This window comes from Sus scrofa, chromosome 5 (genome assembly GCF_000003025.6).
Source record: "Sus scrofa isolate TJ Tabasco breed Duroc chromosome 5, Sscrofa11.1, whole genome shotgun sequence".
NCBI lineage: Eukaryota > Metazoa > Chordata > Mammalia > Artiodactyla > Suidae > Sus > Sus scrofa.
Window position 1 is genome coordinate 69,460,517 of NC_010447.5, and position 21,068 is coordinate 69,481,584.

Sequence of the window (21,068 nt, forward strand, 5' to 3'; positions counted from 1 at the left end):
CTTAGGTCGGTCACAGGTCGGTCTGTCCACATAACAGAAAGCTAAGAGCGGGCATCGGAGGCCAGCAGCGGCGGTCAGAGTTCACAGGGAAGGAAATGCAGCCGACGGTGGGCTTAGGATGAAGAAAGAAAAAGGGTGAAAAGCGCACTTTTCCGGAGACAAAACTGTCAGCGTGTAGGATGAAATGGCAGGGTCCGAGGCTGGAAGGAGGCCGCCCGGGGGACTGGGGGTCTTGCAGGACCGGGAAGGAGTGGACTCAGTGCGCACGCTCCAAAGCCAGGCTCCTCGGGAAGGGAACTAAGTAGAGGTGAGCAGCCAGGCGGACCCTCAGCAGACGTGGAGCGTGTCTCTGGCGAACACGCCGGCTCGGCTGGGGGCACAGAAGGCCGAGAGCAGATGAGGCCCAGAGCCCGCGCAGCTGCTTGAGGGCTAGCGCACCAACCCTCGCTCGGATCCAGCGTCGGAGCGCAGAGCTGTCCCTGCCTCAGGAGGCGGCAAAGCCAGCGAAGCCGAGCAAAATCGGGGGAAAAGAGCCAGGATAGAGAGAGACAGGGACTGCGGGAAAGGACTTCCTCTGACGGAAAAGAAAACTCAAGGGGAAGGGGTTAGAGTTTTACCGGCTGACGGCAAGAGCGGGGGTGGAATACGCGAGCAGGCTGAGCTGGAGTGCAGAAGACGCTGGCCTGGGGTTCGCAGCGCAGGCGGGGCAGGAGGAGCACGGGGAGGGGCCTGGGGGTGTCGGGGAGGAGCCGGAGAGGAGCTGGGGAGGAGCCAGAGGAGTGCGGGGAGGGGAGCGAGCAGGAGCCGGGGAGGAGCGCGCACCTGGGACGCTAGTCTGGGAGGAACCCGTGGAAGGACTGTCCCGGCCCGAGCCTTCCCCTCCGCGCCGCCCGCCGGGGGCAGGGCTGGAAGCCGGAAGCAGGCGACTTGGGACTCGGCCGAGGGGAAGCCCGGGGCACGCCCTCGCTGCGCCCCCAGCTCGGGCGGCAGCCCTCCGCGAAGGGCCGGGGCCATGCGGCCTCTGCGACACGGGCAGCGCCTGTCCCCGGGGTCTCCTCTGGGGCTGCTTCTCCTGCTCCTCTTCCTGTTCCTGCGCGCGCTGGGTCTGGGTCGCGCCGCCCCGAGGCTCTTGGACCACCCGGCACCCGTGTGCGCCCAGCAGGTGAGACTCGGCGCGTTACCCGAGAGCGGGGGCCGAGGATGCTGCCAGGTGGGGAGGGGTCGGCCCAGGGCTGAGGGCCGAGGGCGCGGGGCCGCCGAGTGGGCAGGAAGTCTGCTCGGGGTCTCCAGGGTCCGAGGCTTGGGCACAACAGCGGGCCGGCCTGGGGAGGGTTCCCAAGAGCGGCGGGAGTTGCGGTGTGGACCCGGGGGAGACGGGGTTTTCGGGGAAAGATCGCGCAGCGCGGGTTGCACAACAGGAGCCGGCGTCCCGGCGGGAGGGGTGGCAACTCCGCTGGGCCCCACACTTTGGGGAAGGACTAGGAGGCGCGGCCGGCCGGAGACGAGGCGGGCTGGTTAGAAGAGGGTGGGGAGGGGCCTGCGGAGGGCAAGGCGGGACTGGACCGGCTTCCGGCCGGGGTCATCGAGCCCTCCTCCACTGGAACTCGCGCCCCTAGGGATCCCGTGTTCGCAGCCCCGACGCTCCGGCCCCGGCGCTGCGGGAGGCACCCTCCGCGAAAAGTTGTCCGGGCAACTTGCTGATCCCTTTGGCCGAGCCCTGGGGGGAGGTAGGATGCCGCCCTTCCAGCCCCCACCACCTGGGTCTGGGGTCCTGCGGGTCTAAATCCGCCAGGCAGTTGCCCTGCTGTGCCCACAGGAATCGACACACCCACCGCCGGTAGTGGCCTTGGGGTGGAGGCGGCCCTTCAGAGAAAAGAACCCCCGTGCTGGGCACACAGCCTCTCCCGGCCATGCTGTCCTCTCCCCTGGCTCGTCTTGCTTTGCCTGCCCCCCCACTTCCACTGACCCTAAGAAATAACGCTCAGTTTCTGAGTCACAGGATGTGAAACACTAAAGCTGTATTTCTCATCTAATTTTGTGGAGGATTTACCACAAGAGGGTGGGGTAGAGGGCCAGTGACCATTTAGCAGAAACTTTTCTTAACATGGAAGATGTTGGGAAATGTCCTCGTGACTCCCATTCCTGGGCAGAGCAGGGACACACGCTCAGCAGGTCCTTCCCCGGGGGTGGATGTAGAAGTATCTCCTGTCCAGGACCCAGGTTCAGGTTTTGATGACCATTTACCAGGTGTCTGCAAAATACAAGGGACTGAAATGGCAAAGACACACTCCCTGAACCCTGATGACCAGGGCAGTGAATCACCCAGCAGTAGGCAACTGCAGCGCCAGCCAGCCTGTGGCCAGTGCTCTTTGTACAGCCAGTGCGAGTGCGACGTTCCATCTGGGAAAGAGACACTCCTTCCAGCCGAGTGGTCTTTGGGCAGAGAGGATATTTGCGCAGCCCTGAGGGATGGTGGAGGCTTCAAGGCAGAGATCTGGAGCTCTCCATGACATGGAAAGAGCTGAGCCAAGGCCTCAGAGGGGGTCAGGATGAGAAGCGGAGGGTGTGTGTGGCAGGAAAGTGAGAGAGAGATGCAGCTGGAAATGGAGGGCAGGGCTCCACTGAGCTGGACTGAAAGGGTGTGACCTCAGCTGCTCAGTGGAGCAGAGGTTCAGCCTCATTGGGGGAGGGGGGGCGGCGGCAGGGGGCACTAGAGAAGAATACTTGGCCAGATTTGTCTGTCTCCCTGGCTGTCCCTTCCTCCCACCTGCTTCCCGTACACCTGGCGCACAGACACTCCAGGGCCATGGGCCCCCTGTTCAGTGATTAGTGTCTTGGAAAAGAGATAGGCTTAGCCCTCCAGATGTCTCTGCTGCTGGTGTTTCTGTGGATGCAACACCACATAGTGGCGGAGGGAAAGCCACGCACTGGACCTCAGAGGACTTGGGTTTGCAATCCTGATTTCACTACCTACAGCCCAGTGCTGCAGGCACAGGCCTTGGGCACGGACAGATATCTGTGGAGTGGAAGGAAGGAGGAGAGGGTGAGTGGTGAAGCATGGCAGCTCTGCCCGAAGATCAGTGATCGGCAGAGACCACCACAGTTTGCCCCTGGCTGCTTGGATTCAGCACCTCAAAACCCAGGGGACCCTGAGTCTCCCCTCCACCCTGTCCTCACCAGGTTACAGGGAGACCACATAACACGCTGGATGTGCTAGGGGCTTGTGGGGCTGGGCGTGCCAGGCTTTGCGCCAGCCTCTGTGCCATGACATCGAGAGCTCTCAGCAAGCTGGCACCATTACCCTGTCTTGGAGAAGTTAGGTGACTGGCCAAAGTGGTTCAAAGCAGGGCTGTGTGTGGGACTTCCCAGCCCCCTTCTCTTTACCAGGTGCTTGGTGATGTCTGGGAAATGCAGGGAGTGGAAGTCAGTCTTTGAGCCCTTCTTTCACTCCTCATCACTGTGCATGGGGACTGTAGCGCCCCCTCACCCTTGTCATTGTCATCACCACGTGTCCCCATGGATTTCTTCAGGAGAGCTGACATAGAGCTCTTCTCAAGCTCATAAATAATATTCTGATCCTACTACTTTTGAAGTGGGCATTTGAAGTCAGGAAATCACAGGTGATTTGTGGGTGAGAATAAAACAAGATCTATTCTAGAATCCAAAAAAGACCCTGAATGCCTTTTTTACGTTCTTAACTTTACATCTGCAGTTCCCTGGTGACTCAGCTGGTTAAGGATCCAGAGTTGTCACTGCTATGCCGAGGGTTCGATCCCTGGCCCAGGAACTTCTGCATGCCACAGGTGCAGCCAAAAAAAAAAAAAAAAAAAAGGAGTTCCCGTCGTGGCACAGTGGTTAACAAATCCGACTAGGAACCATGAGGTTGCGGGTTCGGTCCCTGCCCTTGCTCAGTGGGTTAATGATCTGGCGTTGCCGTGAGCTGTGGGGTAGGTCGCAGACGTGGCTCAGATCCTGCATTGCTGTGGCTTTGGTGTAGGCTGGCAGCTACAGCTCTGATTAGACCCCTAGCCTGGGAACCTCCATATGGTGCGGGAGCGGCCCAAGAAATGGCAAAAAAAGACAAAAAAAAAAAAAAAAAAAAAAAAAAAACCCTTACATTAATGTATCTCATCTAGAAATTAAATACAAGGGAAAAATCTGCTATTCCTTCCCCTAAACAAATTAATATTTTCATTTGTCTATCTCGCTTTTTAATCTTTTCCTTTAGAGTAACATCATAGATGAAATTCTATCTTTTAATTAATTATCATCGAGGTAATAATGATGACTTTTTTTTGCCACACTCACAAGTTCCCAGGCCAGGGATCGAATCCAAGCTGCAGGTGGGACCTATGCCACAGCTGCGGCAGTGCCGGATCCTTTAACCCACTGTGCCGGGCCAGGGATTGATGCAGTCGGATTCTTAACCCACTGCACCACAGCTGGAACTCCTGTGATGATCCTTTTAAAATAGTACAGGAGTTCCCAGTTGTGGCTTAGAGGGTTAAGATCCCAACATGGTGTCTGTGGGGACTTGGATTCAATCCCTGGCCTCACTCAGCAGGTTAAGGATCTGGCATTGCCACAAGCTGTGGTGTTGGTCACAGGTGTGGCTCAGATCTGGCATTGCTGTGGCTGTGGCATAGGCCAGGAGCTGCAGCTCTGATTCAGTCCCTAGCCTAGGAACTTCCATGTGCCGCAGGTGCAGCTGTAAAAAGAAAAAGAAAAAAAAAAAGAAAATGGCGCAAAGATATTTAAAACAAAACTCAGCAGATCGCTGCCCCAACTCTCGCCACCCCCAAAACTGTTGTCCAAAAAAGATGTCACTTGTACATCTTCTAGTGTTTCTTCTGGCATTTGTCTCCATACTTCTAAACATACTGATTTTGCTAGTCTTTGTTTTTTTGTGGGGGTTTGTTTTGTCTTGTTGCTTTTTTAGGGCCGCACCCGCAGCATATGGAGGTTCCCAGGCTAGGGGTTGAATTGGAGCTGTAGCTGCCGGCCTCTACCACAGCCACAGCATCACAGGATCCAACCCACATCTGTGACTTACACCACAGCTCACAGCAACGCTGGATCCTTCACCCACTGAGCAAGGCCAGGGATCGAATCTGCGTCCTCATGGATGCTAGTCAGATGCCTTAACCACTGAGCTGCAATAGGAGCTCCTATTTTGTTATTCTTAATTTGTAAATTTTAGATCTTACCTACTGACTAACAATAGAAGAAAATTTAAATGTCCTATATTACCTACTCCTACTGCTTCCCACTGTGGTCCTATCACAATTTCAGTTTGCTCAATGGTCCGTGTTTTTATTATAACAAGTAGTAATCTTCACTACCTAGGCAATTATGTGTACTTAGGTTATATTGCTTTTCTGGTATAATTTCTTTCTCCTCCTATAGATGATACTTGATTTAATTCTTCACTTCCATAACTTTCCATGTGTTTCCATAGTTTAGGGTTTTTTTCTATCCGATTTTTCATATGTTTTTCCCTTGACTATCTGAGAGTCCATCAATTCCATTCTGTACTCTCCAGCCCCTGCCTGGACTGATGACTCCCCAGGCCTGTGGTCCCATTGGCATCCGAGATCCTACCATGTTCATGGTTCCCGTGTCTTCCTTCTCAGAGGTTAACTCCCTCGTTTAGCTGGAGCACATCCTTCTGCAGCTTCTTAAGAGAAAGTACTAGGGTATAAGGGGTATATATACAGAGAGAGAGAGGTTTTGGTTTTTGTTTTTTAAGTCTTTACATATCTGAAAATGTCTTGACCCTACCTTTACACATTTGTGATAGTTTGGCTGAGTATAAAAATTTTAGGTACAAGATACTTTTCCCTCAGAATTTTGAAGTCATCATTCTGCTGCCTTCTAGCCAACAGCACAGATGCTAAGAAAGCCAGGACCATTCTGATTCCTGTCTCTTTGTGTGGTGCCTATTTTGTTCCTCTGGAAACTTTTAGGATCTTCTTTTCAAGCCTGGTATTCTAGAAGTTTTGTGATGTTAGGTCTTGGTCTAGGTCTTATTTTCATCTGTTGTGCAGGCCATTGAGTGGATTTTTTTTTTTTAAAGAGCCTTTCCCGAGGCATATGGAAGTTGCTGGGCCAGGGACTGAATTCAAGCCACAGCTGCAACCTACACCACCGTTGCATCATTGCCGGATCCTTAACCCGCTGCACTAAGCCAGGGGTCAAAGTGGCATCTCCACAGCAACACAAGCCACAGAAGTAGGTTTCTTAACCCACCTGTGCTACAGAGGGAACTCCTGAGTGGATCTTTTCAATTCTAAAATAATAGTTCTAGAATTTCTTTTTAATGTCTTCCCTCTGTTTTCTGTGTAATCTTTTTCTGGAAATGCAGTTAATCATGACTTAGATTTCCTGAATTGATTCTCTAAATTTATTTATAAACTGTTTTTCATATTTCTTTCTTTCTTTCTTTCTTTTTTCGGCTGCACCTGCAGGATGTGGAAGTTCCTGGGCTAGGGATTGAACCTGTACCATGATGACCCAAGCTGCTACAGGGACAATGCCAGATCCTTAACCCACTGAGCCACAAGAGAACTCCTCTCCTACTTCTGTTCATATTTGTTCTACTTTTGGACTTCATAGGCTAATCTTTCTATGGAACTTTTTATTCCGAGGGGTTTTTTTGTTTGTTTGGTTTTTGGCTGCCCTGCAGCATATGGAGTTCCCTGGCCAGGGATCAGATCTGAGATGCAGTTGCAACCTTTGCTGTGAGCATGGCAACACCAGACCCTTTGCCAGGCCAGGGAATGAACCTGCATCCTGGTGCTACAGAGATGCCACTGATCCAGTTGTACCACAATGGGAACTCCTTCAAGGTTCATTTGTATTCTCTGCTTGCTCATTTTTCCATAGTACTCTGTCCTTGTCATAGAGATACAGTATCCTCTCTTATTTCTTTCAAACTGTTATAATTTTAATTGTTTGTTTTAATTCTATTCTGCTCACGGCCTTGTCTTATTTCCTCCAAAAGCATTTTTTTTTTTTAATTTGGGGGTTTTGACCTATTTTCCATCTAGGAAACCCTTCTCAAATATCTGATGAGAATTCCCACTGTGGGTGTTGGGTGATGCTCAGATGTCGAAATCAGGGGGTGCCAGGATTCTGAGATCAGGGCAGGAAAAGAGAAGTTAAGGGGCCCCAAATCCCACATAGAGCCCTTCCCTCCACCCCCACCTTCCACCTCTTGGCTTTATACTACCTTCCACGGTACCCGATCCCTTAAGACCTCGTTCTTGGAAGGTTCTGATGAGCCTTCCTTCTCGCCCCCTCCTCCTTTTAAAAGTCTGTTCACATGTCTTGTCCACCGAGGTTTCCTCTTTGTCCTTGAAAAATTCATAAAAATATCTCTTCCCTGCAGTGCTGATGTGGTTTGGGGATGGGGAGAAGATAATATGTGTACAATGGTCAACAGGCCAGGACCTCCGAGGGAATTTTTTAGTCTATGTTTCACTTTCATGCCTATTTTTGTTTCATTTAGGTCTTTCTCCCCTTATCTTTCCTTACCCCATCTCCTCTGTGTCCATCCCTTTACCCCCAGGAATCTATGTTTACAGCCTGATGCATGTCTGTCTGTGTGTTTTTATATGCTTATACGATCATATTCACACATATGTAAATATACAGGGAGCATTTTTTCATCACTTATTTCCATGGAAAATTGGATCATATAATACAAGTTTCTTTGCAGCTTATTCTTCTCACTCATAACACATCTTGGGTATCACTCCAGGTCAGCAGACATCTATGCATGAATTCTTTTAATATGTACATAATATTCTCTAGACGATGGCAGTCTTTTCCACCACTTCTGTTTTGGTGACGTTAAGATTCAAACTAGAGCTCACCTTATTCACCACTCTTTTTTTTTTTTTTTTTTTTTGCCTCACTTGCAGCATTTGGAAGTCCCAGGGCCAGGGATCAAAACAGTGCCACAACAGTAACAACACCAAATCCTTAACCCACTGCACCACAAGGGAACTCCTTCATTCCCTATTTATGTTGACTTATAATATGGCATTATTTTCAGGTATAGGGCCTAATGATTCAGGTGGGGTTTTTTTTTTTTTTTTTGCAGATTATATTCCATTATAGTTTATTACAAGATATTGGGTACCATTCCCCATGCTGTACAGTACATCCTTGTTGCTTATCTACTTTGTATATAGTACTTCATATCTGTTAATGCCATTCAGTCGTTCCCTATTGATGGGCTATTAATACCACAAAAAAGAAGGGCAGTTATGCACTTTTTAAAGCTAGCGTGAGCTTAATTATAAAACTTGATAGATCAGCCACAAAAAGAGAAAGTGTAGGCCAATCTCACTTATGAATATAGGTGCAAACAATTCTATATAAAAAATTATCAAATTGAATTTAGCATAATATGCTAGAATAATGCACCATAACCAAACAGGATACATTCGCAGAATGCAGTTTGTTACCTCGAATCTATGAACATAATTGATTATGTTGTACATTAAAGGAGAAAATCTACAAAGTTGTGTACGTAAATGCTCGAGAGATATTTGATAAGATTCAGAAGCTGTTTTAATAAAGCCAGTAATAATAAATTAATTAAAAACTGGTGATAGAAGGAAAATACTTACACACAACAGGGATGTTCCATAACCAGTCTGAAGTGGTGACATGGCCAGGTTACATCTGTCACAGGAGATAGAGGCTAGACACCTACCAGCCTCCTTGTTAGTCAGCTGACTGCATTTTCAGACCCTCCCAACCTCCCCTCGGTCACATGACCTGAGCCTCTTGCTCCTCTCCTGGTTTCTGAGTAGATGCCGTGGGCAATAAGGAGTTATCCAAATGGGCATGTTTAACTTTTCTAGAAGAACTCCCGTTTCAAGGTGAGAGAACCCATTTCCAGTCCTCTCTTTGTGCCTCAGTCTGAGGAGGTTCCAACCCTCCCCCAGGAAACGGTGGCACTTGCAGGGAGAGCAGCACCGCTGGAAGGTGGCAGTGAGTGGGAGGAATGCCTAGCAGGGCTGTGATGGCGCTGGGACCAGGGGATCAGCTGCACAGGATACCGAAGGCCTGGACCCCAAGGGCTAACGAAGGGAGTCCCAGAAAGGTGGGGTAGGATGGAGCGGCACATCTGGACCGGATCCTGGGAGGAGCGCTAGCCCGCGCGGGAAGCTGGCAGCCTCCCCCTCCTCCGCCTTCAGCCCTTGCTCTCTGCCAACCCTGGCCCCCTACCCATGCCGCCCATGTGGGAGGCAAGAGCATGGGAGATTTTGCTGCAGTTTCCTCGTTGTAGAAGCGGGCAAGGATGCTGTGAGTGTGGTGAGACCCATAGATGATAGCGTGCGAATCTCTGGGATGGGTGCCTGCCCTTCCCACGGGGATTTGTAAGCGCTCAGTGGACCTTACGCCACTGATCCTGTAACCGCGACTGCGGATCTTGTGCCTTGTTGCTGAGACCAGAGATGTAGGGACCTTCTGACGAGCCCAGAAGAATCCCTGGTTTTGAGGTGGGAAGTTCCCAACAACTATTCAGAAAAGCCAGTTCCATTTGCCATGTGCTACGTCCACATCTCACAATTTCTCGGTCGGCAGGTTGAGGAAAGTGTCCCCCGAGAGTGGTCCCAGAAGAGAGGGAGGGCCCGTGCATTTCCTTCCTGAGAATGAGCCCGGCAGACCACAGCCTGGCCTGTGAATTAAAGTTCTTTTCTCTGCTGTAATTACCTGCTTCTTTTTTCTGCAGGGGCTAAACTGCACGGTCAAGAACAGTAAGTCCTCTGTTTTTCTTCTCGTGTTGCCTGGTTGATGAAGTGCTGACCCCATGCTGAGCTGACAGCATCTGCTGGGCCTGCAGTTGGGGACAAAGGTCCCAGCCTGCAGCAGGCAGACCCCAAGACTCAGAGGCGGCAGTCAGGACAAGAGGCACAGGACCGTAATTCGGGCTTTTGAAAAACTCTCTGGATACTGCCCTGGGGCATTTATAATACAACTCTTTGCCAAAGCTGTCACTGTGGAGTGGGAGACTCCGTGGTGGGGATTTTGCTTTGTGCTTTGAGTCAAGGAGGAGGGGCATAGTTCAAGTTCTTTGCTGATTAGGACCTGGCAGGTAAAACAGAGCGATGCTGTGGCTGCCCCCCGCCTCCTGCCCCACTTCCAATCAGTGCCCCTTCTCCAAGCCAAGGGTGTGCTTTCTCACCTCTCCTAAACCGCCCTTTAGACGTTAGGGCTTCCCCGTGACCCCAAACAGATGCGGGAAAAGCGGGCAAGGTAGGGAGGCTGGAAGCCCAGCTGTGGTCCTGGGGTCTCAGCCTGATCCAGAATACTGGACCCCAAGAAGTGTCTTGCTTTGGGCTGCATCCCTCTGGTTCCTTGCAGAGCCCGCAAGTCTCTGATCTCTACCTCCCAGGTACCTGCCTGGATGATAGCTGGATCCACCCTCGGAACCTGACCCCCTCAGCCCCCAAAACCTGCAGACCCAGCTGCGTTTTGCCCAAACGCCACGTGGACACCTGCTGCCTGTGGTTCACATCGAGTGGGCGCTGCAGACAGATGGTGAGTCGGTGTTTCGTTCCTGAGAATCCACAGACTAGACCACCCAGCCCTCCCACCAGACTCAGAACTTGGCCCCCAGCCCTGTGCTCATACAGGGGGTGGGGGGCGCTTGAGAGAAAGGACCCATCTCTTCACGCGGTGAATCCTTTTTCAGTGTTTCAGATGTGAAACCATGGTGATATCTTCTCATCCCACCATCCTTCAGGAGAGTCCTTCTTAGGAGTTCCCTTGTGGCTCCCTGGGTTTAGGATCCAGCATTGCTGCAGCTATGGCATGGATTCGATCCCTGGCCCGGGAATTTCCACATGTTGTGGGGACAGCCAGGAAAAAAAAGAAAGTCCCTTCTGCAGCCATTCTTTATCACCCTGTAAAAAAGAAGTCAGTTGGTGAATCCTCTGACTGCAGGGCTGGCAGTTCTGAAAGCAATACCCCTGGACCTCTCCAGGGTAGAGCTGTGCACGGAACAGGGAAGAATGGTTCACAAGTGCAGCCCAGATCTGTGGACGGGCCTGAGGGAGCTCTCTTTCTGAGTCTGAGACTCTACAACTGCTTGGCCTCTTCAAGGATGGGACATCATCTGACACCCACGTGGTGTCACCAGCACCCTGGCCACAAATTTGCAAAGCTTCCGCTTATAGCCCAGTGTAAAGTATCGATGGTTGGGAGGTCCCGTCATGGCTCAGCAGTTAACAAATCTGACTAGCATCCATGAGGATGCAGGTTCAATCCCTAGCCTTGCTCAGTGGGTTACGTGAGCTGTGGTGTAGTCCAGTGGCTACAGCTCTGATTTGACCCCAGCCTGGGAACCTCCCTATGCTGCGGGTGTAGCCCTAAAAAGCAAAAAAAAAAAAAAAAAAAATTAAAAAAATAAAGTATCGATGGTTACCTGTGCCCAGCTGAGGTGACTGCAGGGCTGTGGCTAATCCAGCCCAACAGGGGAGTTGGAAGGAGCAGGAAGTGGAGGGTTGGGGGCAAACAGGGAAGTGACCCCCAGTGATCAGTCATCACTGATCGGTGGTGTCTGTGTCTCCTCTCCCCACCCTCCTCCAGCCAGTATCCTCTACCTGGAGGGTGCCGAGCTGTCTGTCCTGCAGCTGAGCACTAACGAGCGTCTGTGCGTCAAGTTTGAGTTTCTGTCCAAACTGAAGCATCATCACAAGCGGGTAAGACCCTAGCCCAGTAGGCAGTGGTGACAGTGGGGAGCAGAGCGTGGCCCTCTGCCCTTCCTTCCTGCGTCATAAAAGAGCTGGATGGGGGTGGGGGGCTCTGCCAGACCGAGCTGCAGTGCTTTCTGCTGCAATCCCCGCTCCTTTTGCTGCTCGAAGCAGAAGTGGATTCTTGCTTAGTTTGGTTAAAGCACTGGTTCTCAGAGTGTGGTCCCAGGACCAGCAGCGGGAACGTATTAGAAATGCAGGCTCCAGGGCCCCATCCAGACGTCCTGAATCAGAGGCTGGCGATGTTTAACCGGCAAGTGGTGTGAACAAAACCATCCAGGCAATCTTGATGCAGGCTACCTGAACACTGCTGGTTTACACCTGCAAAGTGGCAATTTGCAGAGTCCCACAGACACAAGCAACAAAGACAGATCCCCTGTCCCGTGTTTAGTTGGGATCCCCAGACAACTGCCTGGAGGCTGGTGAGGACCAGGGACCCCCACCCCTTCCATCAGGGTCACGAGTTGGAGTCAGTATGTGTTATCCGCACCATCCAGAAAATCTGAACCACAGAGGTGCCTTCAGGCCCAGGTGGGTAGGAACCTCACAGCCCTCCCCCCCACTTCATGCTCCAGAACATTCTCCAGAGACCCCTGGCTTTCCCCTTTAAGGAGGCAGACTCACAGTGAGCAGCTTTGGGCTGCCCCTTGGGCTCCACTCCCTGCCTCTGGAGTTGAAGAGGGCTGTAGGGTGTCGGCGGGGGGGGCTCTTCTGACCCCGCAGCCTTGGGCCCCACCGTCTCTGATGAGGCCAGTCTGAGTGTTTTAAAATAGGCAGGAGAGACCAGAGGAAGCAAAGGACAGAAGCAGATCCCTCCGATGTGGGATATGGCGGTTGTGGTCGTTTTCTCCTGACTTTGACCGATCTTTGGGGGGCGAGTGGGGTGGTTTTGGGGCTCAGAGGGGTGAGAGCCGTGACCTGTTTGACCCTCTCCTTCCTCCCTCCCCCTAGTGGCGTTTTGCCTTCAGCCACTTTGTGGTGGAGCCTGACCAGGAGTATGAGGTGACCGTCCACCACCTGCCTAAGCCCATCCCCGACGGAGACCCGAACCACCAGTCCAGAAACTTCCTGGTGCCTGGTAGGAGCACCCCCCGCCCCAGCCACTCCTGCACCCCAACCTGCAGAGGAAGCCAGCGGGGGCCGGGGGGGCGGCAGGGCAGACATCAGCCTCCCTGGAGCCTTTCTCTGCCACACACAGTGGGGACCCTGGGGGCCCAAGACCTCAGGGGTTTTGTGGGAGCCGGAGTCCCTCCCTCCAGCTTCCTGCCCAGAAAGTGTGTCTTGGGAGAGCTGGGACCCCCTCCGGTTCACCGCCTCCCACCCACCTCATCCAGCACCATCCTCCTTCCCCGCTAATTCCTCCCGCCAGTGAGGCCTGCCAGGATCATCTTCCAAAATGTCCTATGATGTCTGTGCACCGTCTGCTTCTCCCCAGAATCTCTGCCACAACCTACATCCTTACTGTTCAGAGCCAGCCTCACCTGGAAGCCCAGCCCCCTGAGGGCTGGGTCTGAGCCTTGCACCTGCCCTGCACCCCTACCCCTCACAGATTGCCCTGCACGTGGGAGGTGATCGGGAAATGCCTACTCAGCCCAGTGATGGCTTTCTTTGTCCCCAAAGCACACACGCACACACCTGCACACAGGTACACTCACAGACACACACACACAAGTACAAACAGATGTGCACACATGGACATGCACACACAGACATGCACACCCGCGCCGTGCGTATGCCAACTCCTCACATGGCTTTGCTTCCCTTCGCATCCTTCGCCACCCCTGACAGTGTGTGTCTTGATACGTTTGTGACGTGACATTATGCTGTTTGCTTTCATGGTCTCCTGCTGGAATGTGTTCTTGGGAGGGCAGGACTTTGTCTCATTCATCACTGTATCTCCAGGGCCTGGCACCTACTGGGGGCCCAATAAGTATTGTCTGATGCGGGACCTCCCCCCACCCCCTTCTGTCCCTAAAGTAGACTGACTCAGCCCCTGTCACTTCATGGCAATTCACACCTGTCACATGTCTTCTTAAACCAAAGTAAAAGCACTGCAGTCAAGGAACTGGGCAGGTGGAAGAGACATCTCTGGCGAGGTGGTCCCCACAGGGTCCGCGGGTCAGCAGCACCATGGAATGCCTGGGAACTTCTTAGAAATGCAGCTTCCCAGCCCCGCCCTAGATGGGCTCAACCCCACACGACTGATGACACAGGAGAGTTGCAGAAACGCTGCCCTGGGGGACCAAGCCCATCCCTTTGAAGGGCAGAGGCAGCTCCGGAGGGAGTCCCGTGGCGGGGGTGGGGGTGAGCATGGGTGGAGCTGGAGTGGACCAGATAGCTCAGTCCCAAAGCAAGTCCAGGGGCTTACACCTGGATCTGGAAGCTCCCCAGAGAGAGGGGAGAGCTGAGTCAGCCAGGGCATCGTCGAGCCCAGTGGCTTCTTTAAAGGGCCAGCTTTGATCAGGCTCCCCAGAAGGCAGAAGACTGTTAGCCCCAGTGTCAGGGAACCTTCAAGGCAGGGGCGTAATGGTTTCCTTCTGTCCTGTCGGCAGACTGTGATGACCCCAGGATGAAGACCACCACGCCGTGTGTGAGCTCAGGTAACCGCGGCTGGCGGCCCTGTGGGGGCTTTGCTGGGGTGCACATGGGCACACATACGCCTGTGCATGCACGCGCCACACGCGCCCTCCCCTCATGCCTGCACCCCTGTGCCCCGTGCCCGGACAGGCAGCCTGTGGGACCCCGACATCACCGTGGAGACCCTGGAGGCCCACCAGCTGCAGCTGAGCTTCACCCCGTGGAACGAGTCTACCAACTACCAGATCCTGCTGAGCAGTTTTCCACACACGGAGAACCAGAGCTGCTTCCAGTACATCCTGGATCTGCCCGCGGTAACCACTTTTCTCCGGCTCTTTCCTAACCCTCCTCTTGGCCCAGAGCCACCTCCCTAAGCCTTGAGGCCTCAGTGCTTGGACCTGGGCCGCAGGCCCACACTGCTGCATAATTGCTCCTGCAGCTGCCCTGACGGACCCCAGCCCTGCCCCCACCACACTCCCCCAGCTCTCTTTAGTTTGGCTCTATTAATTGCACTATTGCAAAGAGGGTTGGAAGACTTTAAGGGGTGGAAATGAGGACAGAGGGGACGGTGAGGAAATAAGATGAAGCTGGAGTGGGGCTAGGGCAGGACACCCGCATCAGTCTCCACAGTCCCGGCGGCCACAGCAAAGAGGGACACTGGGCGCTGGATCTGGTCCTGAGCTAACACACCCAGGGCCCAGGAGGTGGGCTTCTCCTGGGGCGGGACCTGCCAGGCCTCACCGTCCCCTCACCCCCTCCTCTGAAGGCGTCACAGGAAGCGTCCCAGCGGTGCTGCAACATCACAATCCCCCTGTTGCCCTCCAGCTGGTGCTGCCGCCACCATGTGCAGGTAGGGCGTGGGGCACGAGTGCAGGGGTGGCTGTGGGCTCCTGATTCCCTGCCCCCTCCCATGACAGGCCACCTGCCCAGCAGACCCTGGGGGGCGGCAGGGTCCATGGGGGGCCCGCGCCCCCAGCCCTCTCCTCCCCTTGCTCTGCCCTCCCAGATCCAGCCCTTCTTCAGCAGCTGCCTCAACGACTGCCTCAGACACTCCGTGGCCGTGCCCTGCCCAAAGGCCCCACACACTCCAGGTGGGACATGCGGCTGCCAGGGGCACCTCCGGGGGTGAGAGGGTGAACGTCAACAGCCTGAGCTGAACCCTGACCCGGTCCTGGGATTGGGGGTGGGGGCAGAGTTTAAGCCTGCAGTTTGGGGCCTTGGAGAGACTCCCAGCTTAATTCCTACTGCCTTTCATTAGCTATGCAGCCTTGGGCGAAGCACCTAACCCTTCTGATACTCAACTTCTGTGCCTGGAAAAATGGGGATTCTTATTGTTATAGTTATTGAACAAAGTGCTTTAACATGTTCATTTTAATTCTACAGACTGTGAGTCATAGTACTATCTGCTAAGTGCTGTGTGCTAGGTACTGTGTACTAAAGTACTGTGTACTAGGTACTGGACAGTATGTACTGTGTATTAAGTACTAAGTACTATAGAATAGGTACTGTGTGTTGTAGTCCCAAGAATATGTCCTGTGTACCAAGCACTGTACTATATACTGGGTACAGTGTACTGGGTTCTGTGAATACTGAGTACTAAGTCTTGAGTACTGTGTGCTATATACTGGGTACTGTGCACTATGCACTGGGTACTGTGTAACACGTACCATGAAGTGGAGACTTCTCCCCCAGTTCATAGGTGAAGACACTGAGGCAGAGGAATATCAGGTACCTCGTCCAAGCTCACATACCGAGGAAGTGGCAGAGCCCCTGTGCTGTGGCCAACGTCCCATCAAGAAGCGCTTGCAGCCTGCATGTGGCCACAGCCAAATGCCCATCAGAAAGCAGCAGGCCTCGCGCTGACCTCCGGTGGGAGGCGGGTACCTCTCTGTAGACCACCAGCTCAGGAGTTCCCTGCAGATAGGCTCACGAGGTTTAACCCCTGCCAAGGGCAGGGGGTTGGGCCAGGGTCCTCAGCAGGCCCCGTGCCCATCGGTGGTGGGTGTTGTGATCCCTACTGATAACCGGGTCTATTCCGCTTGGTTCTCATTGCAGACGCTGTTGAAGGTGAGCCGACTCCTTCCCAGGCTGTGCAGCTGGAGCCCCCGGGGCACGTCCCTCAGGGTCACAGGGAGGCCCCGCCTGGCCTGGTGTGGAGCCAGGCAGACAGGCTACACCAAGAGGCAGCCAGGCTGGTGGGATCATCACCTGTCCTGGTGCCAAAGAGGGGCTGGACCGTGGGTGGGGCCCCAGGGCCAGGGTCACTGGCCTCCTGGCCACATCACTCACCCAGTTCTCCCCGCCACAGACCTCATGCCCCTTTGGGTGTACGGGTTCATCACAGGCCTCGCCGTCCTGCTGGTGGGTTCCGTCATCCTGCTGATCGTCTGCATGACCCGGCACCTACCCGGTAAGGGCGGAGGCTGCGGGCGGACCTGGGGCTCCCCCCGCCCCTCCTTCCCATACCCCCTTTCCCCCACTCCCGCTCTGAGGCTGTGCTCAGAGCGCCCCCCCCATGCCCCCCAGCCTCGTGTGGGCCACCCCTCAGCTCAGCTTCAGCAGCTCAGAGGCTGCGCGCAGGCTGGCCTGGGCCCAGCCCCGAGCCCCACCACCTGCTGTCTGGGCAGATGGCTTCATTCCCCAGCCACAGGCTCCAATTTTGTAAGGTGGAAATTACAATGCCACCCACATCATTAAGCAATTGTGAGGATTACGTGAACCCTTCGCATGGAGCCCGGCACCTAATACGTGCCCATGTTCATCGCCGCGGTCACCTCCCCAGGTCACCCGGCAGTGGTGGGAGACACGGCCCACTCGGGTAGAGGCCCAGAGCCCCTGAGAAGTGCTGCCTCGGCCCCTCTGTCAGGAGGAAGCAGTGCTCCCAGCAGATGCTCAGTGAGCTGGTCCCTATTTCTCTTCCAAAGGAATTGTTCTGAGACATCTTATAAGATTTGTGCCTCCTGCAAGGACACTTGTAGAGTATTTTTTCTGATATTTCCTTTCCTTTCAGGGTCCCATTGCAAAAAATATGAAAATGGCACCAAATGCACAGGTGGGTACCTCCCGGTTTGGGTGGCCTGGGTTTGGGGTGAGTCCTGAAGGGGGACTGGGAGACGGGCTCCTGTCCTTGGCAAGATGTCGCCTGCGGGGGATCCCCCCCACCAACCCCGAACAGAGCAGACCTTAGACAGCCACGCTGGCCTCAGTTGTTAATCAGTGAGAGGAGGGAAAGGCACCACACTTTTTTTTTTTTTTTTTGTCTTTTTGCCTTTTCTAGGGCTGCTCCACAGCATATGGAAGTTCCCAGGCTAGGGGTCGAATCAGAGCTGGAGCCACCGGCCTACACCAGGGCCACAGCAACGCGGGATTCAAGCCGCATCTGCGACCTGCACCACAGCTCACAGCAACACGGGATCCTTAACCCACTGAGCAAGGCCAGGGATCGAACCCGCAACCTCATGGTTCCTAGTCAGATTCGTTAACCACTGCGCCATGACGGGAACTCCGAAAGGCACCACATTTTGTGAGGAGAGGTGCTCCCTTGAGCACTGACTTCCATTCCATAGGCAGGCCTTTGTGTCTTTTCAGAAAAAAAGGAATTTTATTTAACATATAGCTAAAGGCCAGGTAAGAAAGGGAGGGATTCTTTCCCTGAGGGCGCAGGCTGGTTCCAGGCCTCAGGAGCCAAGCTCTGCCGGTGCAGGCCCTCCGCGGCCGCCGGCGGGGGCTGCCCTTGGCCGGCGGGGTGTGCGCCAGCACGGACACGTCCGAGCCACACCCTGCTTCCCTCGTTGCCCCCAGATGTCCTGCCCGCCACCAGCCCGAGCCCCCCACCCCTGAAGCCCAAGAAGGTCTGGATCGTCTACTCGGCAGACCACCCCCTCTACGTGGACGTGGTGCTGAAGTTCGCCCAGTTCCTGCTCACCGTCTGCGGCACCGAAGTGGCCCTCGACCTGCTGGAGGAACAGGTCATCTCGGAGGTGGGGGTCATGACCTGGGTGGGCCGCCAGAAGCAGGAGATGGTGGCCAGCGACTCCAAGATCATCGTCCTGTGCTCGAGGGGCACCCGGGCCAAGTGGCAGGCCATCCTCGGCTGGGAGGACGCCGCCGTCCAGCTGCGCTGTGACCGCGGGAAGCCCGCAGGGGACCTGTTCACGGCGGCCATGAACATGATCCTGCCGGACTTCAAGAGGCCAGCCTGCTTTGGCACCTACATCATCTGCTACTTCAGCGACATCAGCAGCGAGGGCGATGTCCCCGACCTCTTCAACATCACCTCCCGATACGCGCTCATGGACAAGTTCGAGGAGGTTTACTTCCGCATCCAGGACCTGGAGATGTTCGGGCCGGGCCGCATGCACCGCGTCGGGGCGCTCACGGCCGAGAACTACCTGCAGAGCCCCAGCGGCCGGCAGCTCTGCGAGGCTGTGCAGCGCTTCCGCCGCTGGCAGGCCCGGCGCCCCGACTGGTTCGAGCTCGAGAACCTCCGGTCAGCAGAGGACCGGGACCTCTGGTCCCTGGACGAGGAGGCGTTCGAGGAGCCGCTGCCACCTCTGGGAGGAGGGATCATCCGACAGGAGCCCCTGGTGCGGGAACCCGCCTCTGAGGACCCTTTGATGGTAGAGCTGCTTCTCTCGGAGGAAGGAGGGGGCCCATGGAAGCTGGATCCCCAGTCTCAGCCCTGGGGACAGCTGCTGGCAGCCCAGACACTCCAGACCTCAGTGGTCCCCATGGAGACGGTCCCTCCCACGCAGACGGTGGAGCCCATCCCTCGCGCTGTGGGGAGCGGCCCCGGCCGGCTGGCCCTGGTTGGGGCAGGTGAGGCCTGCCCGCTGCTGGCGGGCCACGGCCCCTGGCGGAACAGTGTCCTCTTCCTGCCCGTGCACCCCGAGGACGCGCCTGCCCACAGCACCCCACATCATCACCCACCCGGCCGCCGGAGTGGTCGAGAGGGCAGCTTGATGGCTCATTGCTCCCACTCCTCCAGCAGAGCACAAGCTGCAGGGCCCAGGACCTGCTCACACCACATGGGGAGAAGCAGCGGCAGTCTGTGCAGTCTGACCAGGGCTACATCTCCAGGGCATCCCCACAGCTGCCTGACCCGCCAGGGGAGGCAGAGGGGGAAGAGGAGCAGCCGCTGGCCCCTGAGGGCCTGGAGAGCCTACGGAGCCTCCAGCTACAGCTCTTCTTCCAGGAGCTTCTCAAGAACCCTGGCCTGGGGCTCCCTGAGGACCTAGCGGACTGAGGGTCCGGGGTGTCACTGCCGTGGCTCAGGTGCAGTCCCTGGCCTGGGACTTCTGCGTGCCTAGGACTCCACCACCTGGCCTGGGGCCGAGGGAGGCCACCTGGTAGGGACCTCCCAGACCCAGGGAGGTGAGCACACATAACGTGTGCACATGTGTGCTCGTGTGGATAAGTACATGTTGTGTGTGAGATGTGTACCTTTAAAATATAGATCTTGATTCCATCCCCTGAACTTTTCCACCTCTGACCTCTGGGCATCTTCCGTCCCCACAAGAACCCACAGCCCCTTCCCAGGAGCTAAAAGCAGCATGTCTGTCATTCATTCACTCAGCCTATTCTGTGCCTGGCACGACCCTGGCCTTGAGGATGCTGCCCACCTAGCAGAATAGCAAATAGGATGGGGCGAAAGATGCAGAGGCTGGACAGAGGCCTGCCCAGGGCTGCCAGGTGCCCAAAAGGGGCGCCTGCCTGGGGAGAAGCTCCTGGAGGAGGAGATCTCAGAACTGCAGGAGAAGCCAGTTTCCCGGGGCTGTGGCTTAGGGGCCTGGGGTTGGAGGGGGAGGTCCCCGGCGGCTGGGCTGGCAGCAGAAGGCTAGGCAGTGGGCCCAGCCTGGGGAGGCCTTGCGGGCTCCTTTAGCAGGATGAGCTGTTGTCTGTAGGAGGCTGAGGGCCAGACATACCCAGGTCATTTTATTTTTCTTTCTCTTTCTTTTTAGGGCCACACCTGCAACATATAGAAGTTCCCAGACTAGGGGTCAAATCAGAGCTGCAGTTGCTGGCCTACACCACAGCTCACAGTAAGGCTGGAACCTTAACCCACTGAGCAAGGCCGGGGATCGAACTGAGGCCTCATAGATCCTAGTCGGGTTCATTACTGCTGAGCCATGAGGGGAGCTCCCCAGGTTGTTTTTGGAGACAGGAGAGAGAGGTGAGTGTCATGACCCCTGATGGCATTAGCAGAGGAGAGACACTCATGTCCTAGCCCACATGTGGCCTTGGTCATTGGTGCTACAGCAAAGGGTCCTTCCAGGGCTGCTGGCCGGACCCCAGGGCTGTAACCCCCAGTTGAGGGAGCACTGAGCCCCCAGCCCTGTCCACACAGGGGTCTGCCCTGGACTGAGGGTTCTCTGCCTGTACCCCTGAGAGCAGGAGAGGATTCTGAAGTGTGGTGGGAAATCAGGTATCACTGGGTCCAGACGCCTACCGGCTTTCAGAGATGTTCCCTCAGCTTCCAATGAGCACATACTAAACGTCCAGAGTGTGGCTTCCACGGGGGACTCGTACCTTGCTGGAGCCGGGTCTCAAGCCTGGTAGCAGAATGGCCCAGAATGACCAGTGGTCCTGGTCCCAGAATTACACTCTCTGTTTGGATTCATTCCTCGAAAACCCCTTGCTTTGCTGGCCTTTGATGCCAGGTGTCCCCAACTGGCATTGTCCACTGTGTTCCTTTATCACCAGGGCTGCTGCTTTTAC

At 55.0% G+C, this 21,068-nt stretch overlaps 1 protein-coding gene across 1 annotated transcript; it reads left to right on the forward strand.

Moving 5' to 3' along the window:
• IL17RA (interleukin 17 receptor A) lies at positions 764 to 19,827 on the forward strand. Its single transcript, XM_021092984.1, is given in 15 exon segments — positions 764 to 1,162; positions 9,752 to 9,776; positions 10,415 to 10,471; positions 10,474 to 10,560; positions 11,611 to 11,723; positions 12,726 to 12,852; positions 14,327 to 14,374; positions 14,502 to 14,665; positions 15,118 to 15,201; positions 15,358 to 15,442; positions 16,407 to 16,418; positions 16,660 to 16,761; positions 17,362 to 17,403; positions 18,153 to 19,259; positions 19,262 to 19,827. Coding segments are annotated over 15 exon segments (2,538 nt in total). The 5' UTR covers positions 764 to 1,012; the 3' UTR covers positions 19,597 to 19,827.